This window comes from Erythrolamprus reginae, chromosome 8 (genome assembly GCF_031021105.1).
Source record: "Erythrolamprus reginae isolate rEryReg1 chromosome 8, rEryReg1.hap1, whole genome shotgun sequence".
NCBI classification, from domain to species: domain Eukaryota; kingdom Metazoa; phylum Chordata; class Lepidosauria; order Squamata; family Dipsadidae; genus Erythrolamprus; species Erythrolamprus reginae.
This window is the reverse complement of record NC_091957.1, coordinates 12819181-12842645: the sequence shown is the minus strand read 5'-3', so window position 1 is coordinate 12842645 and position 23465 is coordinate 12819181. Positions and strand designations below refer to the sequence as shown.

General features: G+C 44.8%; 3 protein-coding genes and 1 pseudogene across 7 annotated transcripts in view; 2 read left to right on the top strand and 2 right to left on the bottom strand.

The window, feature by feature from the left end:
- MRPS2 (mitochondrial ribosomal protein S2) overlaps positions 1–2202 on the bottom strand; it is a 3291-nt gene extending 1089 nt beyond the window's left edge. Inside the window, exons 1-3 of the mRNA XM_070759629.1 lie at positions 2097–2202; positions 924–1028; positions 152–281 (exon numbers count right to left, since the gene is read on the bottom strand). Coding sequence (XP_070615730.1) covers positions 152–281; positions 924–1028; positions 2097–2127 — 266 coding nt within the window. The 5' untranslated portion in view covers positions 2128–2202. The remainder of the gene's footprint in view (positions 1–151; positions 282–923; positions 1029–2096) is intronic.
- Positions 2203–2370: 168 nt separating this feature from the next.
- On the top strand, positions 2371–8497 carry PIERCE1 (piercer of microtubule wall 1). 2 transcript variants are annotated; one of them, XM_070758897.1, is made up of 4 exons: positions 2371–2517; positions 3272–3523; positions 5678–5756; positions 7900–8497. In XM_070758897.1, exons 2-4 carry the CDS (start codon positions 3375–3377, stop codon positions 8086–8088), a joined length of 417 nt encoding a protein of 138 aa, XP_070614998.1. In that variant the 5' UTR covers positions 2371–2517; positions 3272–3374; the 3' UTR covers positions 8089–8497. The 2 variants fall into 2 exon arrangements, with proteins under 2 accessions (XP_070614998.1, XP_070614997.1); XM_070758896.1 differs by lacking the exon at positions 2371–2517 and having other exon boundaries at positions 3266–3523.
- A 3010-nt stretch (positions 8498–11507) lies between these two features.
- On the bottom strand, positions 11508–20604 carry PPP1R26 (protein phosphatase 1 regulatory subunit 26). 4 transcript variants are annotated; one of them, XM_070758869.1, is made up of 2 exons: positions 20575–20604; positions 11508–16441 (listed from the first exon to the last, which is right to left on the bottom strand). In XM_070758869.1, exon 2 carries the CDS (start codon positions 16379–16381, stop codon positions 12818–12820), a length of 3564 nt encoding a protein of 1187 aa, XP_070614970.1. In that variant the 5' UTR covers positions 16382–16441; positions 20575–20604; the 3' UTR covers positions 11508–12817. The 4 variants fall into 4 exon arrangements, with proteins under 4 accessions (XP_070614970.1, XP_070614969.1, XP_070614967.1 ...); XM_070758868.1 differs by lacking the exon at positions 20575–20604 and adding an exon at positions 19246–19334; XM_070758866.1 differs by lacking the exon at positions 20575–20604 and adding an exon at positions 18954–19102.
- Positions 20605–20809: 205 nt separating this feature from the next.
- On the top strand, positions 20810–21939 carry LOC139171407 (zinc finger protein 660-like; annotated as a pseudogene).
- Positions 21940–23465: the final 1526 nt, after the last annotated feature.

Genomic DNA, 23465 nt, shown 5'->3' with positions numbered 1-23465 from the left:
TGCACTCTGTCTGTTAGCCCATCGGGGTTCATTTCTTTGGATCTAACCAAAATATGGCAACTAAATTTTGGTGATCTGGGCTGAGGCTTTGTGTGAGCCTAGCCAGGGAGTTTGCTTTGATGTGGCTTGCAAGCCCTGGGGAAGAACTGACCTGTGGCGGCTACTCTTCTTGTGGCCAAGGTGGACTCGAGCATCGAAGAGCTCCTTCACAGAAAACAGCTCCTGAAGATTGAAGAAGTCTGCATGCTTCAATGGCTCCCACCGAAGCTTCTCCTCAATATCTAGAATAGAAATTAAAATAGAATTGATCAGAATTGCAATTACCATAAATAGAATGGGGTAGAGTAGAATGACTGTAAGCCACCCAGAGTCCTATTGGGGTTGGGCGGCAGATAAATCCAAATAGATAGATAGATATAGAGAGATAAACAAATAGAAAAGAAAATATAGAATATAGAAGAGAAGAGGTAATAGTATAGAGAAAAGAATAAAGAGAAGAGAGAAGAAAAGGGAGAATGGAATAGAGAATGTAAAAGAGTAGAGTAGAATAGAATAGATTTTTGTCACTTTTAATGTACACTCATCGGCGTATATTAAAATGAAATTTCGTTGCATACAGCTTTCAAAGGGTCACCACTTCCAATATACACTACATAATCACAACAAAATAAATAAATTAAAAATTATGCATATATCCCCATATATTATATGACACAGAGAAAACAACACAGTCTAGTCTGGATGTATACAAGTACATCTGCAAGAGAAAAACCAAGAAAAACTCCAAGGAAAAGCATCCCGCTAGAATCAAGCTTCAGTTTCCACAATGGCCAACCTTCTGGCTTCCTTGCTCCAGGATGCCCTGCTGCTTTCCTCAAAGCTTTGAGCACACACACACACCCCAAGGACCTAAGGAGACTTACCATCCTCTGGCTGGCTGGCTTTTGCGACAGAGAGGGTCCCATGATGCCTCAGGAGGCCGGATGTGGATCCTACGAAAGTCCCACACCTGCTGGGCTGAAGAAGGGCTGGTGTGGGGAAGAGAGCGAGAGAAGGCAAGGGGTGAAGGGGGTGAGCTCCAAGCAAGGAGATGGCACTGTAATCCAACATGTCTTACATCAATCACAGGATTGGGGGGACGGGATGGATGTCAGTTTCTGAAAAAAAAACCTCCCCACAACCAGAGCAATTCTTGAAGCCCACCATACCGTAGCAGCCCCCATCCCTGTCTCTTTCCCCTTGATTCATGTCGGCTGGGGCATTCTGGGAGCGGGGAGTACAGCATCTTAAAGTGTGCTGGGGGGTGGGTAGGGAGATAGGCCGGTTGGGCAAACAGAGGCAGCCTTTGACTTACAACAGCTCATTTAGGGGCCCTTCAAATAGCAATAGCATTTAGCGTTATATTCCGCTTCATGGTGCTTTACAGCCCTCTCAGCGGTTTACAGAATCAGCCTCTTTTACCCCCAACAATCTGGGTCCTCATTTGACCCACCTCGGAAGGATGAAAGCCTGAGTCAACCTTGAGCCGTGGTGAGATTTGAACTGCTCAACTACAGCTAGCAGTTAGCTGAAGTGCTGCACTCTAATCACTGCGCCACCCCAAAGTCACAACCTCACTGAAAAGTGGTGACTCGTGACTGTTTTTTCCCACCCCCACGCTTACGGCCATTGCAGCCTCTCCAGTCACATGATCAAAAAGCTTGGCAACTGGCATGTACCTATGACGGTTGCAGCCCCGTGAATCCCCTTTTGCGACCTTCCGGCAAGCCAAGTCGATGGGGGGGGGAGGAGCCGGATTGGCTTAACAGCCTTGTTACTAACTTAACGACTGGAGAGATTCGCTTAACAACCGTGACAAGAACAATCGCAAAACGAGTCAAAGCTCCCTCGATGTCTCACATGGCAGCAGAAATGTTAGTCTCCCTTGTGGTCGTATGTCGAGAACTACCTGATACCCCCTGCCTGCGGATTCCCACACCTCGCTCGGTGCCGAAGCCCCGTCTCCCGCTACCTCCGGGCCAAGGACCGGGGCCCCGTCCCAGTGCAACCCTGAAGCCATGCCCCCCCACGTCCCCCGTACGCGGTTCCCCCTCCACCTGTCCGCCAGAGGAGCCTGGAAACCGCCATCTTTGGATAGGAGCGCAGGCGCAGTTCGCCCTTCTTAGCGCGCGCGCCAGAACCCGGGGCGGGGCGAACCGGAGTGTTTCCGCCCGCCTTGCGACCAAGAATCCGGCCCAGGCGTCGCTAGGCAACGTCGCGGGTTCGGCCTGGATTTAGAAATGGGCTGCTGCATCCTTTTTGTTTTCAGATTGCAAACTTAAAAGGGCTTTTCCGCCACAAATAGAGAGAGGATTCTGCGCAGTTTGGGCTCTTGGGGTTTCACGCAATTTCAAGGGAAAAAATTCAATATTGAAGAAAAGATGCGTTAAAAATGCTACTATCATCGCTTTTTAAAATGTTAATCGCGGAAGCCTAAAATTCCAGGCAACGGGGAAGCAATGAGATGGAATACATAGGGTACTACAGTTAAAGCAGTTATTCCAGTCATCATTTTTGGTCATGTGGAAAATTACAATTTGCAGGCAGCTGTGGGAAATACTCACAGGGCTATTCTATTCACTCCTCCCACTTCTGACTGTGTGTCTGTAACTTGTTGTTTGTATCCTTACAATTTATATTAACATTGATTGTTTTCCAATGGCTTATTTGTACCCTATGATAATCATTAAGTGTTTTATCTCATGATTCTTGACAAATACATCTTTTTTTTCAACTACACTGAGAGCATATGCACCAAAGACCAATTCCTTGTGTGTCTGATCACATTTGGCCAATAAAGATTTCTTATTCTATTCTATTTCTATTCTACAGTATTTCTATTTTATTCCTATTCTATGTCCTGTCCTGTCCTACGCTTGTTCTATTCTGTTCTATCCTATCCCCTATTCTATTTCTATTTTATTCCTATTCCTATTCAATTTTCTGCCCTGCCCTGCCCTGCCCTATTGCTTGTTCTGTTCTATTCTATCCCCTATTCTATTCACTTTTGGGTCTCCTGTGATGGATTTGCTCCCTGGTCATTGAGCAACACAGGGTGGGTGGGTAGGTTTCAGCATCTTTTGTTAAGTGGAAAGGGGATTCGGACTGCCATCCTCCTCCCCCTCCCAATCAAATGCAGGCTAATGCATGTAAGTTACTGTTGCTTTAAATGTACCAGAATGCCTGGAGCAGTTTCCTAACAACCTGGGTTTGGTTTGGTTTGGTTTCCTAGCAACCTGAGCTTGGTTTCCACACCAAAGCTGGCGCGTGGGTCCTCCAACTGGCTCTTCTCTGGCGCTTTGCTCTGAGCGACCCCTGCCTGCCCAGCCATTCCTATGGCCGAAGAGCCCGATCCTGAAGCTGCCGTTGCTGCCTTGTGCAGCACACAGGATAGTGATGCAGCCCAGAGAACTAGTGATTATTACCGAGTGAGCCAGGAATTACCTGCCCGGTTCAACCACCCAGGATGGTTTCGGGGATACAGGTGAGTGGAAGGACCTTTGGTGCACCAGCTTAGAGAAGCAGATGGAGCTGGCAAGGGCAGGGAAGGGTTTGAGAGGCATTTCCTGGCCAAAGGGCTGTCTTGGTCCAGTTTGGCCCAGATGGGCACAAAGCTTGTGCCTACTGTCCCTATCCTACTGCCCTCATTTATCTGTATTTACTTTTTAAAATGTTTATACCAATACTTGCTATCTTGTATGTGTTTTGACTAAATAAATAAAAATAAATAAATAAATAAGCTGCCAACTTGATGGGCCGAAGGGCAGAGTCTTGGCAATGAGGGGATGGAGTTGGTTGGGGGTTGGCTAAGCGTGATTTGGAAACCCAGCCACTGTGGGTAGTAGAAAAAAATCTGTATAGGTTAGCAAACTATAGTTTACATAGTTTATTCCTGGGGTGAATGAGACTGAGAAAGTTTGTTTATTGCATTTATTTATATATATATATTCTGCCCATCTTGCTGTTATGCAGCTCTGTGCCATTTACAATCCAGAAAAACAATATTACAAAAGTTTTTTAAAAAAAATAAATATAACTTTTATCTAAAATCAATAAATCTGCAGCTTTTTTGTTTAGGAGTGATTTAAGGGGCAAGGCACATAGGAACTGGCTTGCAAAGGGCTTACAGAACACAATTTCAAACATAATACTAACATGGCTTGCCTGTTGAAGGCTTAAGATATGTGTGAAAGCAATCCTTGATGGTGTTGCGTTCACACATATCTTTAACCTCCAACAGGGAAACCATGTTAGTACAGTGCTACCTCGAGATACGAGTTTAATTCGTTCCGGACCTGGGCTCTTAAGTCGAGCAGCTCTTATCTCGAACGACTTTTCCCCATAGGAATTAATGTAAATAATTTTAATTGGTTCCAGCCCTCAAAAAACTCACAAAGTTAGTCTAAATTATGCAGAAAGACATGTTTTTAATGAAGAAATGTACATGTACATATAAATGAATAATGAAGTTTCTTTCACTTAACTTGTAAACTTTCTTAAACTTTTAAATTTACATATGTTCAACTTCTCTGCCACCCAATCCTGTAGGACAGAGGTCCCCAACCCTTTTTGCACCAGGGACCGGCTTTAAGCGATCAAGAGAGGAATGGGTGAATGAATGGACGGAGGGTGGGAAGGAAGGAAGGAAAGAGGGAAGGGACAGGAACAGAGGAAGGAAGCAAGGAAACTTATGAAAGGGGAGAGTAAGAGAGGAATGAGTGAAGGGAGGGAGGGAAGAAGGTGGGAAGGAGAAAGAAAAGAAGAAATAGAGGAATGGAAGGTAAAAGAGAGAAAGAAAAAGCAAGAAAGAAAGCAAGAAAGAAAGAAAGGGGGAAGGGACAGGAACAGAGGAAGGAAGCAAGGAAACTTATGAAAGGGGAGAGTAAGAGAGGAATGAGTGAAGGGAGGGAGGGAAGAAGGTGGGAAGGAGAAAGAAAAGAAGAAATAGAGGAAGGGAAGGTAAAAGAGAGAAAGAAAAAGAGCAAGAAAGAAAGAAAGAAAGAAAGGGGGAAGGGACAGGAACAGAGGAAGGAAGCAAGGAAACTTATGAAAGGGAAGAGTAAGAGAGGAATGAGTGAAGGGAGGGAGGGAGGGAAGAAGGTGGGAAGGAGAAAGAAAAGAAGAAATAGAGGAAGGGAAGGTAAAAGAGAGAAAGAAAAAGAGCAAGAAAGAAAGCTGCAAGCACCCCCCCGAGCCCCCCAGGCCGGCTGCAACCTTTTAAAACACGCGCGCCGCTTCGCAGCTGTCTCCTGAAGCCGAACGGGGAAGTTAGCGTTTGGCTTCAGGAGACAGCTCCTTGGCGCTTGTATCTCGAATTTGGGCTTGTAAGTAGAACAAAAATATCTCTCCCCTCCCAGCTCTTATCTCGAGTTGCTCTTAAGTAGAGCAGCTCTTATGTCGGGGTTCCACTGTATTATGTTTGAAATTGTGTTTCCAGACAAATAGTTGTCCAATTTCATCTTAAAAACCTGTAATGTGGGGGCATTTACGACTTCTAGAGGCAAGTTGTTCCACTGCTGAACTGTTCTCCCCGTCAGGAAATTTCTCCTAGAATCTAGATACTTGAATACTTTTAATACTGTTAAAATTAAGTATTAAGAAAGGATGCTACTGGCTGAGGTGGTGGTTGTCATTTCAGAGTGAAAGAGCGCAACCCATTGTTCAGGACGACCAACATGGATTACGGAGCAAAAGCACCAACAGTACACGAGATGCCGGTTAGTATTGAGATCTTAATATTATGGGGGCTGGTTCCTGATCAGGAAGCTCATGAATTGGTTCAGCGAGGAAATAAATCCTTTTTTAAAATACATTTGTGTAGCATGGCATGTGATAGGATGTGAATGTAAGCAGGTTCCTACAGTTTGTTGCACCTCAAATTCCCTAATAATTTGAGATTAATTTAGTGTTATTTGGCCATAGTTCTCCACCCTTGGTGTAGAAGAATATAGCTTTGGCATTGAGAATGAGAAGAAACTTCGTGGTCCTTGAATTAACACTGACACAATATTGACTAGGCTCAGTAGACTACAATCCCTTGTTCATCTTTTTCTAAACATCTGCAAGTGGGTCGGTTCTCTCTATTTTATCTCCAGTGGGGCACATGGGCTGAGAGGCAGTGGCCAGCCAAAGGCCTCCAAGGGCCTAATGTGGCTGAAGGGAGATTAGCATCTCAATCTCCTGTATCTATCTAACCCATGGGTGTCAAACCCAATTCCATAAAGGGCCGCATAAGGGTTGTGCTTGATCTTGGGATGAGAGGCATGGCCAGGATGGGCGTTGTCACGTCAAAATCACTCATGTCAGGGCACTTATGGTGGCGGATAGAGTAGAGCAGAATAGAATTTTGTTGGCCAAGTGTAATTGGATACACAAGGAATTTGTCTTTGGTGCATATGCTCTCAGTCTACATAAAAGAAAAGATGCATTTGTCAAGAATCGTGAGGTTCAACACTTAATGATTGTCATAAGGTACAAATAAGCAATCAGAAAATAGTATTCATATAAATCGTAAGGATACAAGCAACAAGTTACAGTCATGAAGTCATAACTGGGAAGAGATGGGGATAGGAACGATGAGATAATAATAATAATAATAATAATAATAATAATAATAATAATAATAATAATAATAATAATTTATTAGATTTGTATGCCGCCTTTCTCCGTAGACTCAGGACGGCTCACAACAACAATGAACAATGTAGTACAAATCCAATAATTAAAAATTAAAGCTAAAAACCCACTATCTTTAAAAACAGTCAATACTAACCAATCATACCACACATAAATCTTACTAGTCAACAAGTGAATACATCAATTACCCCCCAAAAATAATAGTAATAGTAATGCAGCTTTAGTGAATAGTTCGACAGCGTTGAGGGAATTATTTGCTTAGCAAAGTGTTGGCATTTGGGGAAAAAACTGTCCTTATGTCTAGTTGTCTTGGTGTGCAATGCACTAGCGATGTTTTGAAGGTAGGAGTTGAAACAGTTTATGTCGAGGATGTGATGGGTCAGTAAATATTTTCACCACCCTCTTTTTGATTTGTGCAGTCTCTAGAGGTCCTCAGTGGAAGGCAGGTTGGCAGCCATTGCTTTTTTTGCAGTTCTGAGAGTTCTTCAGTGCTTCCCTCAGTCTCTCGCTCTCTTTATAATCTCCTTCTTTCCTTTTCTTTTTTCCCTTTCCTCGTCAATTTCCTTTCTTCTTCCTTCCCCCTTCCTTATTTTTCCTTCCTTGCCCTCTTCCCATCTTTTTCTTTCTCTTTCCTCTTTCTCTTTCTCTTTTCCTGTCTCTTCTTCCATGCTCAAATGCAAAAGGGGAAACTTTTCTCCTTTTGTTTTGTTTTTAGTTTGTTTTGCTAGCCCCCTGCCAGCGAAAACAATAGTTTGGGAGGGCCACACAGGGCCGAGGCACCACAGGTCAGTCCATTGCTGTTTCCAGGGTAGCCCCGCAAGCCATGTTTAAGCACCCTGCGAGCCGGATTCAACCTTGAGTTTGACACCCGATTTAACCACTCACTACTTGGAAACTTTACAACTTGTGGGCTTCAACTCCCAGAATCCCTCAGCCAGCAAAGCTTCTGGTAGTTGAAGTCCACAAGTCATAAAGTTGCCAAAGTTGGAGACTCCTGCACTATCCCATCGGGATTCTTTCAGGTGAGGCTCAACCCTCCCAAATTGGGGATTAATCGGCCTATGAACACAAGGTCTTAATACCAGGGTGGTTGCTCCAGTCGACCTTTTGGCGATTCTGTCACCTACCATGCAGCTGACGTGATTGTTATAATGCTCCAGGTGATTTGAATGGCTTCTTTTCTGATGATTAAAGGTTTCCCCTCTTCTTTTTGACTCTTTGCAGACTGGTTTCCGTATCAGTCCACATGCCTTCTCTAACCGTCTCATAACATTTGGCATGTACAGGAACTACGGCATCAACACCACCATGGAAAAAAGCTACGTGACTGGCCCCGACAACTTTATCACTTTCCTGGACACCCTCAACTTCCATCCCAGTTACCGACTTAAAGGACCTTCCGTTTCAGAATGAGGGGCTCCAGAAGGCTTCCTGCTGTCCTTTAGCTTTTTACCATTCCAACAAGACCACAAAAAGGATTCTGTGGATATTTGTAATGCCAACCCCCTTCCTTGGAATCCCCCCCCCCCCCCAAGTGACTTGCACTAGAGAGACTCCAAAATGCTCCTAAGGGATCCTGGCTTGCATCTTGCAAAAAGTCTTAGCTTCTTTCTTAATGTGATGAACATGTTAAGAGCAACCTTACCTGCCATAAAAACGTTGAGAATGGCCAGATCTCTGTTTGTAGTTTCAAAATTAGGGCAAGACTTTGATATGATTTGATTGATTTGATTTATTGGATTTGTATGCCGCCCCTCTCCGAAGACTCGGGGCGGCTAACAACAATAATAAAACAGTATACAAAATAATCCAATAGTAAAAACGATTAAAAACCCATTAATATAAAAACCAAACATACATACAGACATACCATGCATAAAATTGTAAAGGCCTAGGGGGAAAGAGTATCTCAGTTCCCCCATGCCTGACGGCAGAGGTGGGTTTTAAGTAGCTTAAGAAAGGCAAGGAGGATGGGGGCAATTCTAATCTCTGGGGGGAGTTGGTTACAGAGGGACGGTGCCGCCACAGAGAAGGCTCTTCCCCTGGGTCCCGCCAAGCAGCATTGTTTAGTTGACGGGAGCCGGAGAAGACCCACTCTGTGGGACCGAACTGGTCGCTGGGATTCGTGCAGACTTACTTTGCCAGTCGAAGATGCCGCATCTGTCTCACAGAAACCACAGCTGATAAGAGAATCTTCATAGCTCATAACTGAACCGTGGTGTTCTCAGAACGTGGTGGCTTTCTCGCAGACATTTCATTGTCAGGCTAGCACTGAGGATGTTACCAAGTTTGGTAATGAAATGTCTTCAGGAAAATTACAAAGCTTGGAGACCACCAAGGACGCTCTGAAAATTTCCTGGGGGCTCTGCCAATCATTGAGATGAATCAACCAGAGCTCTAACTCTGTTCAAGGCAGATTCCTAATTTTGTGGCAGCTGCTTTTGATGGGCAGGGAACTGTCTCGCTTTTGAATGATGTTCCAGGGTCTACAATGTAAAGAAAGATTGGGGGGGGAGGGGAAAATCTGGATCTAATAATTTACTAGGGAAATGCAGTGTTTCGGATAAGAAACCAATTGAGTATGCTAGAAGTTGTTAAGTGCACACATGCCCCCTGCCTGAAATTTGTTAAACCCCTGCAGGAAAAAATGCAGTAGTTTTAAGGAAGAGTGATCGGGGAAGCTTTTGATGACTCTGAAATAGAGGGAGTGTAGGGATACCACACTTAGGAACACCTTGTTGCAACCTCAGGACTCAGATATGTGATTTTCTGGGGCCAGGTTAGCGCGTGAGAAAATTGGAATAGATCTGGAAGGGACCTTGGGGGTCTTCTAGACGAACCTTTCGCTCAAGCAGGTGACCCTATATGATTTGAGACAAATGGCTGTCCAGTCTCTTAAAAACCTCCAGTGAAGCAGCACCCACAATGTCTGAAGGCAAGCTCTTTTACTGGTTAATTGTCCTGTTATGAACTTTCTCCTTAATTCCAGGTTGCTTCTCCTTGATTAGTTCCCATCCATCGTTTCTTGGCTTGTCTCCTGGTGCTTTGGAATTTAGAGTGACCACCACCACCCTTTTCATTGTGGCAGCCCCTGGAATAGTTTTTCTAGGGGTGACAGATTGCCTCCTGAAGTTGTAGATTTATTTATTGTATTGTATTGTATTTATATGTCGCCCCTCTCCAAGGAGTCGGAGTTGTTCCATCGCTGGAGGTTTTCAAGAAGGGATTGCACAACCAGTTGATCGGGCTGGTAGAATAGGATGGTCAAGACTAAAGCAGGGCTTAGACTATAAGATCTGGATCTCTCAGCCTTTTGTCTTGATGTTCTATGAAAAGGCATATTTGAAAAGGAGGGAAACTTCACACAGCTGAACAAGAGCTCCTAATCACAGTATTATAATTTGCACAATGGCTTTAATACCCATTTATCTGTCTGATGTCAAACCTGAAGCAGTCTCAGCTAACTTTCCTAAGCTTGGGTTTCAAAGTGAAAAATGAGTAGAAATAACCATGCATATATTGTAAGTGTGACCCTTTAACCACTAAAATTAAGAGACGTGTCAGCATTCAATGTGAATAATAATAATAATAATAATAATAATTAATAATAATTAATAATAATAATAATAATAGATTAGATTTGTATGCCGCCCCTCTCCGTAGACTCGGAGCGGGTGGCAAGTGGCAAGAAGTTCCAATAGTTAGTCACTGGCGTATTCCACAAACGATCATTACTCGCAATTTAAGGTGTTATCACTTATAAGGCCCTACATGGCTTGGGACCAGTTTACGGAACCGTCTTCTGCCTCACACTTCCTAGAGGCAGATCAGAGCCCACAGAGTTGGCCTTCTCCGGGTCCCGTCAGCCAAACAATGCCAACTGGTGGGACCACGGGGGAGAGCCTTCTCTGTGGCAGCCCTGTCGCTCTGGAATCAACTACCCCCCGAGATCTGCACCGTCCCTACCCTCCTGGCCTTCCGGAAAGCCTTAAAAACATGGTTTTGCTATCAGGCCTTGGGCCATTTGCGGAGAGGGGCGGCATATAAATCCAATAAATCTAATCTAATCTATAGCGCTCCGGCCTAGTAGCAATGATTGTTTTTTAATTGGGATCTTAATTGTTGCATATTGTTTTTATTATTATACACCGCCCAGAGTCCATCAGGAGTTGGACCGCCTATAAATTTAATAAAACTTAAACTCAAACTACAGCACTTGAGAAAAGGCTGTTACCGGCAATGCCAGCGAAAATGCTGCACATTCAAATGTCCTCTCTCCACATTTTTGTGACTCGGTTGTTGTGGCTTTACCAACCCTGAATCCAGATAATGTAGATTGATTAAAAATGACAGCTAACAAAATTGGGGCTTGGTGTAAGAATAAACTCTTTTAACAGTGCTGATTTAATGTCAAGATACACTCTTACAAAATCCATCTCAATTCCCATAAAAAGTACTGTTTTCCTCTCTGTTTGGACCAAAAAGAATTTCACCCATGTCCTTCCAGGTGAGATCTGATGCGAAATCCATGCTTACGGAAGGTTGTGGGGGTTTTTGAGCCTTGTCCAGATTCCTTAAAGCAAAGAACACTCTCTGAAGGTTGCAGGGAGTGCTAATTTGCCAAGGTTACCAGAGCAAGCAGAACAAAAATGTCCATAGAACTCTAGTCGAAAGGACAATGCAGAATTCAAATTCAGCAGTCACCCAGCCACTGCTTGACAAAAATAGAATTCCTGAATCCTCTTTGGAACATAAGACAATTGAAAAATAAGCTGGGGGGGGGGGGGGTCAGTTTTCAAAATATATAACAAAAAAAACATTGAAAACAGAGATTTGGAACAAGTCCCATGATCTGAACTCAGTTTATTAAATCTTATAAATGTACGAATGTACACCATTTCTTATATACAAAACAAAGTTTCTTAATTTAAAAAGTGCATCTTCAATTAAGGAGCATTGAAATTACAAGCTACAAAGTTTTGAAATTCAACAGGGGAGTGAACACAGAAGGCTCCAACAAACAACCCACCCCCAAGAATGACAGTGAAAGGAATGTTTAGTAGGGTTTGCCCAAAAAAGAAACAGATAAACTAGACAGAACACAGGACTTCAATCTTTTAAAAAGCAGAATGAGACAGAAAAAACTGCTACTAGAAAAAAGATAAGGTTAAATTTCAGTTTGGAATTAAGGCTGCTCTTTTAGCTCGTTACTCTTCAGTGATCAAGCAAAGAAATAACCTAAAGGTTTTGCTTTGCTTTTTAAAAATCTGAAACAAAGAGTGCTTCCAGTCTTAGGACCCCCTCCCTTTAGCATTACCAAGGTTGCTGGTTATTTTGAATTGAAGGAAGTTTCCAGAACAGAAAAGTGGTTTTTAAAAAAATCTGTTCGGCTTTCAATTATAAAAACATATGTTTTTTTAAAAGCCTGTTTTTACAAAAGACCCATTCGTTTTAACTGTTCTGCCTCGTTTGTAACATTTTCTCTAACTGCTGATAACTGCTTTAAGAGGGTACCAGAGGACTTCAATTCTAGCATTCCTCCTGCATCCAACCTGATGGGTCTTTCATTGAACCAGCTCCCATAATAATCCTGGCTCTCCAAAACTGGGACCAGTAAAGCTGCGTGGGGGAGGTGGGGGAAAGCCAACATGGACAGCTTACAAGAAAATGATCTGAAGAAATTGACTGTATTCCTCTGCTATGAAAATCCACAGTAACAACAGTTAAACATGCTGTATAAATTGTCATCTAAAGATCTCCATCCAGAGTTACTATGGTGTTTTTTTTAATCACCCCTTTCTAAGGAGAAAATAAAAGCTGGATAGGTGTAATTTGAGATGTATTTCTTCATGGATAGTGACTCTGTGATCGCTGCCTCTCCTGTCAGTTTCAGGTTCTCTAAAATATGATCACTTTGGTTGATTGTGTTCTCTAACACAGACGAATCTCTGTGACAAGAGGTATTTATTTTCATTCACTACAAAGGGAAGATCTGAGCTCTTAATGCAACAGGGACCTGGATCACCCTTCATATATTATCTCTTCCAACACAGGTACTAGGTTTTGGGTGAGAAGCGTTAAGTTAGAATGCAGTTCTTGATTTAGTTGCCTTTTAAAATGCCAATCCCATAAAACAAAGCAGTTAAGAACTGGAATTGTTTTCGGGAGACAGTGGGTGTGTATTCCCCCATTGGCCCAACTCTGCAGAATCTCCTGGAAGATTCTGGGCTTGCCCTTCTGTTGCCCTTTCTTGGCTGACCACCTTTCCTTTCAGGGATAAATCAAAAGGACCTTCAGGAACCTCACACTTTGCCCAACTGGGGCTGTACTCCAGGGCTTTCCCTCTCCTAACAGAGACTTCAATACATGTTACCCCTGGGCTCATTGTGGTCTCGTCTATGCCAGGCCCTTGCAAAGGGAAGTTTTGGCTGGCATCTCCTTTGTGGCTTTCCACATGATTATGTTTGACCACGTTCACCAGTGCAGTGGTTATGGTGGTCTCCTGGGTGCTTCCACCCCTTTCCTGCATGCAGGAATGCAAACTTCCTGCCTGGGACCTGGGACCCTGGTCTGCTTCTCCTACCCCTGCATCACTTCTGGATCCCACAATCTCTTTGGGCAGAGACCCCTCCCCAGACAAATTTTCTGCCAAGGTCCCTCCATGCTTGTTGAGCAAAGAAAGGTTGATGTTCTGTTGTGTTTTGCCTAAAAGCTCATATTTCCTCTTATTTCCACCACCTTTGACACCTAGTAGAAATTTGCTGGACATTCTGAATTTATGCGAACGCTTCCTTTTCAAAGTGGGCACGGCCTTAAAATAATGTTGCCATTTACAAAGCTCCTCTGCTCTGCCCTTCCCGGAGGAGAGGGTCCTTTGATCAATCCTGCCCTCCCAAATGTCCTTTCTTTGGACTGCAGCTCTTCTTAGAGGCAGCTCTATCTCCTTTGTGTCTGCAGCTGGTGGGTTTTCCACTGAAGCCTGGCTGCCCCTGGCCTCCGTGAATGGCCCGGCTTGTTCACTGGAGTGAGACGTGTTTCCTTCACTCTCTCCTGAGCATCTCACCTCAGAGCCTGGTGGGTCCAACTTGCCCATCTTTTGACCCTCTTTCTTTGAGGCAGGGCTTCCTTGCCTGAGTAGTTGCCAGTCTGCTTTCAACAGAGCAGCCTGGGGCTCATTTGTTCTCAAAGTCCCAGCAACTTCAGTGGCATCTGGTAATCCCCCTATCCTGGTAGAGGCTTTCGCCTTTTCAGCCAAGAACTTCTGGATTTCTTCTTCGATGCTGTCATCACTGTCTATGGAACTGCTCTCATCCGTCAAGGATGTCATCGTCCACACACATGGACGGGTCTTTGTGGCCTGTTGGATTTCCGCTCCAGAAACTGGTTTGGTTTGGTATTCCTTTTTACATTCAGGTTCAAACTCTATGGTTCTTTTCTGTTTTCTCAGAGGCCCTTTCTTTACATTCTCCTCTCTAATGTCTCTCCTGGTACGTACAAGACACTTTTTTAATAAGATGGGAGTTTGGGATTGGCTGTCTCTCTCATTCTTATAAAAAATATCCATTTCAGCATCACCAAATGGGTGTTTCCTTTTGCAGTGAACTCTTTGGTCTTTGGATTTTTTCTTCAGCTTCCGTTTGGAGCTTAGGAGATCTTTGATAGCTGTATCCAAATCCTCATCGCTATCAAACGAGCTGCTTTTATCATCTGCCCCGTGTTTCTGCAAACCTAGAGTTATACTTTCTACCAGACTTCCTGAATCACGAGGTGTGTGAGACAAAGGGCACGAGACACTGGTAGAATGAACAGAGGTTTGAGTGCCTTTTGGATATATCTTTCCAGTTCTTTCATTTTTCAGTTGGGACACAGAGGGTTTTGGAAGATTCTTATTGAAATAGTCCACCTCTGAGATTAATTGTGCATCTTTATTCTGGGGGACCGTTTCATGTTTCCTCTTAAACGTCTTTTTGTGATTCAGGGGCAGTTTTAGGCATTTGGGGAATGTCCTCTTGGAACTCTGCGCCCACTCACTGGACTGCCCCAATGACAGAGGCACTTGGAAAGTAGATTTTGCTATCAAATGCTCGGTCCTTGCTTTGACAGCCAAGAAAGCTCTTATCTCCTGCTCAATGCTATCATCACTGTCCACAATATTGCTGTCGCTTTCATACGGCAGCACATTCTGCGGGGAAAAGGAAGGACTAGTCGAGAAGAGTTTGTGATCACTTGTTGTCGTTGGGAGAGGCAAAATAGTTTTGGAAATGTCAAGTATGGCTTCAGCACACATTAATTCGGCAGCTGTGTCTACGCGACACGAAGCCTGAAGTGTGACCGCACATTTGGCAAAATTATTTTCTGGAGGAGAATACCTTCTGCTTTTCCCCATATGATTAGAAGGCAGGCTGGGCCTGTTCGTTGCCGCTGACTTCACACTGGCATCCTTCCTCTTGCAGCACTGAGCTTTCTGGGAGGTTTCTGGCAAGGCACTTCTCAGGCTTTGAGGGGAATTCTCCGCCTTGCTGGTATTGAACCCCTCCTTCTGCAAAGAAAGACAGCCTGCTCTGGACTCTGCAGCTTTCTTCATCTTTTCAAGCTGATAATGCTGAATAGCTTCTTCGATCCCGTCATCGCTGCTTGAATCGGATAAATCTGTACATTCAACTCTTTCCTCTTTTGGGGCATTGGAAAGTATCGGCCTTTTCCTACTATTTTTGCTTTCTTCCAGAAAGGAGGAATCGTGAACTGTCGGAGTTGAAAAGCCTGTTTGCCTTTCTGTTTTGCATGCTGCGAACTCTTTGCTGCTTTTTGATTTCAGGCACGTAGCTGTGCCAAGGCTTTGGACTTCAGGGAGCTGTTTTGAGAAGTACGCCTTGCCTCCTTGCTTTAAAGAACTTTGATTCCCTGTGTTTATGCTGCCTTTCTGACTGAGGGCTAAAAGGCCTTCTTTCTGGTGAAATGGCTTAGTCCTCGGGATCTTCCTTCTTGCTTGCTGTTTCTTTTTCTTTAAGAATTGTTCAATCTCGGCTTTTATGCTCTGTTCGAAAGAGTCATCGCTACTCACACTACGAGGGGAGGAAGCCCACTGGACAGCATTATCTTCAGCGTGACCAGGGACGACATAGGGTTGGGCCAAGCTGACGGGACCACAACCAGTGGGAAATAAATGACAAGCGGCATCCGGTGAAGGAAATTTCTGTTGGACTGGATGATCTTCACCCTTACTAGGCAAATTCTTGGTGTTATTTGGTAGCGGGGGAATGTTCTGGCCCTTGTTTCGCAGGTATTCTTGAATGGCTTCCTCTATATCTCTATCAACAGAATCATCAGTGTCGGAATTCAAGGCGAGAGGTCCAAATTCTGCCCTCTCTTCCATGTCCATTCCATCAGAGTCTGTTGGACAGCTATGAAGGGTATAGTTAATACGTTCCTGTAGCAGTTGATCATTCCTCCTAAATTTGTGTCCTCTGTCCTTTGCTGCCTTCTGTTTCTTCTGTACTATGCACCCATATTTGCTGCTGGCTCCTAGGGCGACTTCTTCACTTTGCAGATTGTTTATGATCATTTGGACTTTGGCATTGACAGTTGTTCTAGCCAGGTCTTCTTCAGATTCTGAGAAACAAACCGGATACCTGCAATTCCTTGACTGAGTAAAGGGCTCCCATTTTCTCGGAAGGGCCACCAAAGGAGAAGTATTCACAAGAAACATCCTCTCAGGTAACGTAAAGGCTGGAAATGTATTGTGGGTCAGGCAAGCCGCTCCTCCATTCTAGTAAAAATATAAAAAATAAATGTAGATAAAGCAGCTACAGAAACACAAATTTTTCCTGAGTATTTGCAGGATAAGAGTATTTGCTTTAAGAAATCAGATTTTCTCTTAACATTAACTTTGCATTATATTATCTGAAGTAACAAAACTAAATTAAAATAATCATTTATGGTAGTTTCTTTTGTCTATTAGATCATTTTAATTTTCTTCTGCTTCTCTGAGTTTATTTTGGAGGAAGCATTACATTAAAATAAAAACAAACATGTAAATAACAGTAATTAAGTAGCACCATAAAGAATTTCACAAAGTTTTTCCTATTATATATGTGAAATCTATAGTCCGTGCTTTTTTAAATTATTACAGTTGCCAATCAATACTTGTTTATCAAGAAATTGTGTAACCTCAAGTAGCATAGTAATTATTATACCTTATTAATCTTTCACAACCACAGCCACATATAAATAAAAAGTGGAAACAAAATCTTTGATTTTAGTCCTAGGAAGCAACTTACAACCTGCTGAACTGATCAAAAACTACCTCAGCATTTATCCAGTTTATTTTATGGGCAAATAGACTAACTCAAAGAAAATCCCAAACAGTGAAATGCCTCGGAATTGAACAGACTTCAAACTCTATAAAAACTAGTACAAACAGATATATGGTGGCAATGAGATTACAAATTAGTCTAGCACCTAAGGAACTTTCTCTGAATCTTAATTCTTAAATTGAATAGACAGGAGATGGATAAAACTGTGCCAAGGGGAACATGTAATACCTAAACCAGGATTTATCCAGTGAAGCTAAATGGTTACTGGAAAAGTATTTCTTTTCAAGACACAATTTAGAACGCTACTCAGACACTTGCAATTAGAACACTTGGGGGACTTGTTTGCTAAGCCAGGGTTTGTTTTAAATGAGTTTGTGATCCCACTGGTTGTGTACACATAACATAAAGTCACTAGTAGCAGCCCAGAAGTTAGCGGAGTACAACATCTAACACCTCAGGAAACTCTGAGAATTGTGTTTCAGGTGCATCAGAGGTGTCATCCCTGTTCAACCCATAACAGCCTCCCTGCATTCGACCCTGGCACGGTGATGTGTCCTTTCCTAGGTTGGCACCCAGGTTCAACCTTCAGCAAATGCTAATAGGGAATTCTCACTCTTTGGCGCCAAGACCAAAGTTATTTCTAATGGGAAATAAAACGGATTAACGCTGCCTGGCTGAGTCTTTTGGATCACCAGGCCCCTCTGCAAAAGTTGTGGGCCTCTTCACAACCTGGTTGCCATGTTGTGGACACTCACAAAATGGTTGCCTGGCTGGTGGCAAAAACCAACTCGGCCTCCACCCCTGCCCCCCAGCACAAAGACATGCTTGCAAAACATATAAGGCTGGAAATGGGTGCATTGTGATTACATTTTTATGTATGTATGTGTGTGTGCATGTATGTATGTGTGTGCTTGGTTTTGTTTTTCTTTCTGTCAAATCACCCTGATATACTCAAATATGGGAGGGAACATACTGCTTTCTTTTTGCCTATCGGCCAGTTAACTTTTTATAGCCGACAAACAATATTCGATGTATAACATATTTTAGCTGATAATGAAAAGGGAGACTAGTACAGATCTATTTCAAACTATTTTGCCCTCATCAGCTAGGCATACCCTTACTGGAATTTGATGAGAGCAAAATAGCTTGAAATAGATCTAGTCTCCCTTCCTTTTCATTATCAGCAAAATTATGTTACATACACACACACATACATGCGTGCATCCATACACACGCACAATATATATATATATATATGTAACATATTGTTGCTGATAATGAAAAGGAAGGGAGACTAGTATAGATCTATTTTGAGCTTATTATGCTCTCATCAACTAGCCATAATAATAATAAATAACAAACCCTTACCAGGATTTGACAGGAAAAGACAGAAAAACATTTTAATTTTCTCTGGCTAAACTGAGAAAAGGGAGTAGAACCTGTGGCCTGGAAGTTAAAAGCTTCAGCCCAGGTTTGACTACTATAAGAATATGACTGGCTGACCAGAGTTTAAAAGTTCAGCATGCATGCAAAGGTGGCAACCTATCTTCCTTGCCCTTTTATTCCTTTATTTATTTTATTTTTTCAGTTAAAATCACCTTGTAGTGCAGGTGAGCCAGAACCGGGATGGCCGCGCGAGAGACACCCTCCGTCCCCCCCACACCTGCTAACGGAACTCAGCTCCGCAATGGGCCCCCTCAGCTTCCTGCTCCCCGTCGAAAATTTCAGAGACACACACACACTACCACCCCGGGCCACCTCAGTTGCTGCCCGTCCCTCCCTGCAGCACAACGAGGTCGGGAGGCGCGACGCTGGCTCGGCCCCGAAACCGGATCCCAGCCGCCCTTCTCCCTGAGCCGCCGACGAGGCTTCCCCCGCACCCAAAGCGACGCCGTGGAGACCCGGCCCGTATGGCGGGCCCGTTGACATGGCGACCGGGGTCTCTCGCCCGGGCCTCCCGCTCACCTGCCGGGCCGCGATGGCGCCTCGCGGGATCCGCCGCCGACGTGAGGACAGGCGCCGCCCGCGGGGAGGGAGGCAGGGCCGGCGGCGAACTGGGGCGGGATCGGGCGGCCATCGGCCGGGCCTAGTCTCCCGGCCAGCCTGGCGGACCCGCCCCCTCCCCCCTCGCCTCTATCCTTTCTTCCCTCTTCCCCTCCATTTCTCTTCCCCTTCTCCGTCATTTCTTCCTTCCTTCTCCTCCCCTCCTGGGGCTTCGTCTCTCCCTCCTTTCTTTTCCCAATCTGCATTCACCCACCCAGGCCACTCTGGCGCCCTTTAGTTCGCTTTTGCTTTTCGGAGGGGTCTTTCCTTTCCTTGCAGACGTTTCCTGACCCAACTGGGTAATATCATCAGTGCCGAAAGGGACTGAGGTTGATTTTTATATGCAAGCGGCTCACCTTATTAGACTAATTTAGTAAGCCCCGCTGCCTTCTTGCACTGATGATGTTACCTAGTTGGGTCATTAAATGTCTGCAAGGAAAACCTCCCAGCTCAGAGAGCCCAAGGACCCCCGCAGTTCAAATCTTTTGAGGTGGCGAACCTATTTATTCTCCCTCCCCTCTAGCACTGATGATGTTACCTAGTTGGGTCATGAAATGTCTATATGGATGTAAATATGTATAGTATAGAACAGTATAATTATTTTAGCTATTGTAATAATATATCAGTACAATATGTCCAAATACGTATATAAAATGTGAGGTAACTCCAAAAAAAAAAGATGCAATGATCTAACAATGCACAATCACTTTTTGTATTTATTGCATTGCTGTTTTTGCAAAAGAGACTGAAAATTAATAAACTCTATTAATTAAAGAAAAAAAGAAATGTCTATGGGAAAGGAAACCAAGCTCAGACAGGTTCAATGTGCAATTAAGAATCAAGAAAAATAGGAGCAATACGGTGAAACATGTTGTGTGAAACCAATCTCTGCACTGAAAAGTGAGTTGTGAGTTGTGATAAGTGCAACAAACAGTTAAGAGTCATTTATTTACGAATATTTCCAAGCCTCAAAACCATTGGACACTCCCCTCCATTCCAGTCCTGTTGAAGGCTTAGAACAGGGTAGGGGAAAGTTCCAGGGTGGTGGAAGTACCACAGAGCAATGCGAAAATAAATAAATACCCTGCTGGTGACTACCAAATGTGTTTTCATTACAAATACTGTACTGTACTTCTGTTGGTATTTTGCTTGTGACTTCGTTTGGAGAATATATATGGCCATACCAAGTGGATTGCTTAGAAAATAAAACGTGCTCACTTGTTAAGAAAAAACATGGCAAAAATATGGAGAAATTGAAAAGAACATTCTGCCAGGGGGGAAAAAGAGATCAAAGGGATAATTTGGGAAAAGTAGGATTATAATGACAAGCACTTCTGCCTCAAAGGAGACCTCATGGAGACACACACACACACCCCGGATGGGGAGGAAGGGGCAGAGACCCAATCCCAGAAGAGACCCTCAGCTCCGGCTGTCTGGTTTCCCCCCCCCCCCCCCTCGCCTTGCCTAGAAAGGGACCCCTGATGGAGGGAAGGGGAAAGTCGCAGCCCCAGAAGAACTCCTTAACCTCCTCATGACTGAATACCTCTCGCCTCCCCTTCGCTCGGGACAAGGACAACCCTCGCCACTGCGCAGGCGCCATGTGGCTTGACTGCGGAAGGACGCCACTTGGTCGTTCGGGGGACGGCGGCGATTGGCACCTTAGAGCTGTCCCTAAAGAGGAAAAGGAGGGGCTTCTAGGAAAGGGCGCGCAACGAGGCCTCGCCTCCGCTTCCGGGATCAAATTAAGCGACTGAAGCGATTAATTGATTCAGTTGCGAATGGGCTTGGGGGTGGGTAAGGCGCAGGCCGAGGGGGCTTCTCTCGGAGAAGGGAGCCCGAGGCCTGGTCTGGCGGTCGGACGCTGTGAGGTGGAGGCTGTATCCGCTTCGGGCCTGCTGGGAGGGCCCGTGAGAGCCCGAAGCTTCGGCCTGAGTCTTTCCTGAGGGGAAGGGGACTCAGCTTCTCTTTCTCCCCTTCAGGAAGACGGAGGAGCCCGGCGGAGGGAAGAAGCGCCGCCCTGGAGGAGGAGGCGCGGCTTTCCCGGGAGACGGCGGGGAAAGGCTGGGAGACTCCGGGGCTTTAGGAGGGATGGGTTCAGGGGGATTCCAGGAAAAGAGGTTGCCTGGGGCCCGATTCAAGCAAAAAGAAGTGGGCAGAGACCCCGAGACAGTCCTGGAGGGCGGAGGATCTTTTGGAACACCTCAGACTCCCCAAAGGGTCCAAGAGGGAGGGAAGGAATATCAGTGTCCAGAATGTGAAAAACCTTTCAGGAGAAAATACTATCTTCAAAGCCACTTCAGAATCCACACAGGAGAAAAACCTCATAAGTGTCTGGAATGTGGAAAAAGTTTCAGTCATTTGGGAAATCTTTATAGACATCAAAAGATCCATTCTGGAGAGAAACCATACAAATGCCTTGAATGTGGAAAGAGCTTCAATGCGGTGGTAAACCTTTATACACATCAACAATTCCATTCAGGAGAAAAGCCATATAAATGCCCGGAGTGTGGAAAGAGCTTCACTCTGAGTGGATATTTTTATACACATCAAAAAATCCACACTGGAGAAAAACTGTATAAATGTCTGGAGTGGAAAGAGCTTTACTGTGGGTGGACAACTCCATAACCATCAAAGGGTCCACACTGGAGAAAAACCATATAAATGCCTTGAGTGCGGAAAGAGCTTTACTGAAGGTGGGCACCTCCTTCGACATCAAAGGATACACACTGGAGAAAAACCATATAAATGCCTAGAGTGTGCAAAGAGCTTCAGTCAGAAGGGACAGCTTTATAGACATCAAAGAATTCACACAGAAAAATCCTATAAATGCCTGGAGTGCAAAGAATCCTTCACAACAAGCAGAAAACTCGGAAATCATCAAAGAGTTCACATGGGGGAAACCCCCTAAAAGTTCATGGAGTGTGGAAAAAGTTTCAATTAAAATATGTTTCAGTAAAAATTATAAAAGAAAGTTTTTAAATGTAGTGTGTGCTAAATCCTTCAGAACAAATGATAATTCCAAACCACCTAAAAATCCATATTGGAGAAAAACAAAAATGGGCTGATTTGGCTACGAATGTAGCCAGCAAATTCTGCAGCTCAGTCAAATCTAAAACTTCTCTGGGCATGGCTTGCTCAGGTGACTGGGTAGGTGTGGTCAACTTGCAAAATGTGGTGAAACGTACTTAAAACTCTTGCTTAGCAACCAAAGGTTTGGGCTCAATATCAAGTTTTTCTTTTCCTTTTTTTCTTTCCTCCTTTCCTTCCTTCCTTTCTCTTCCCTTGTCTCTGACTCTTTTTTCTTTCTTCGTTTATTTCCCTTTTGGCAGCAGGAGAAGGAAGAAAGTGCTCTGGGAAGATGGCCGAGCTGGCAATGGTACGGCACCTCTCACGAAGCCTGGCCAGTGGGTTGCTCCTTGAGCAATGGATGCTGAGTCAGCGGGTGGGAGTGCTGGGCAATCTCTGAGCCTTGCCAGGAAGGTCAGCCAAGCACTGGCTGGGCACGCACATGCTCCTGCCTGCTCCTGACTCCCAGGAAATGATGGGTGGAGCTGGGTAGGGCGGAGCTACTGGAGCCAGCACCTGACGAAGAAGGCCAGACAGGCAGGTATGTCTGATTGTCTTGTTGACACTGGGCTGGAATTTTCGTGCTGCTTTGCTGGGTGGCAAAGAAGTGCAGTTGAGAAAGGCAGTGCAGCCTATTGTGCATTCTCTTGCCCTGCTCTTTTCACCCCAGAGGGCTGCACATCCTCTCCCCCCAACCAATCCACTGTACAAACCACCCACCCCATATCTACAAAGGCAGAACCCTGCAGGGCAATGCAAAGAGGGTAGGCAGATGCTGTAGAAAAGACCCGCCTGCCTCCTGTGCCAGCCCACTGGCTTCCCACTTGACCACGTGGCTGCTCTCTGATTGCCAACACCACTCCGGGAAGGAGGCTTGTGGAGTCTGGCAGTCCGAGAAGAGTAGCATGGCTTCCTGCCGGAGAAGAAATAGCAAGAGGAAGGAGTTCCTAGAATGGCACTGGCGGCCAGCCAAACTGATATGCAAAGAGAACAGGCAGGTGGCTAGGTGGAGCCCCACGGCGCTGGCAGGGGAGGCATGCCAGCCGAGGTGGAAAGTAGCCTTTTCTGCAGCATTCCTCTCCCCTCTTTGGATTGCCCTGTGGGAGGGGGACTCTGCTTTGCAGAAATGGGGCAGGCACATATTCAGCCGCCGGGGGACATTTGCTTGCCTTTCCAGTACTGCTGCCGCTGCCCCTCTCAGCACGAAGGGTCGGACGCCAACCTCAGAAGTCAAGGGGGTTGGGGGATCACCTGGAATGCCACCAAGCATGCAGGGCTGCAGGGAAGGGAGTAGGCATCTACCTCCCTCCCTGCCCCTCCCAACGTGCTTGCCTGCCTTTGCAAGCTGGCCACAGACATTGGGAAAGC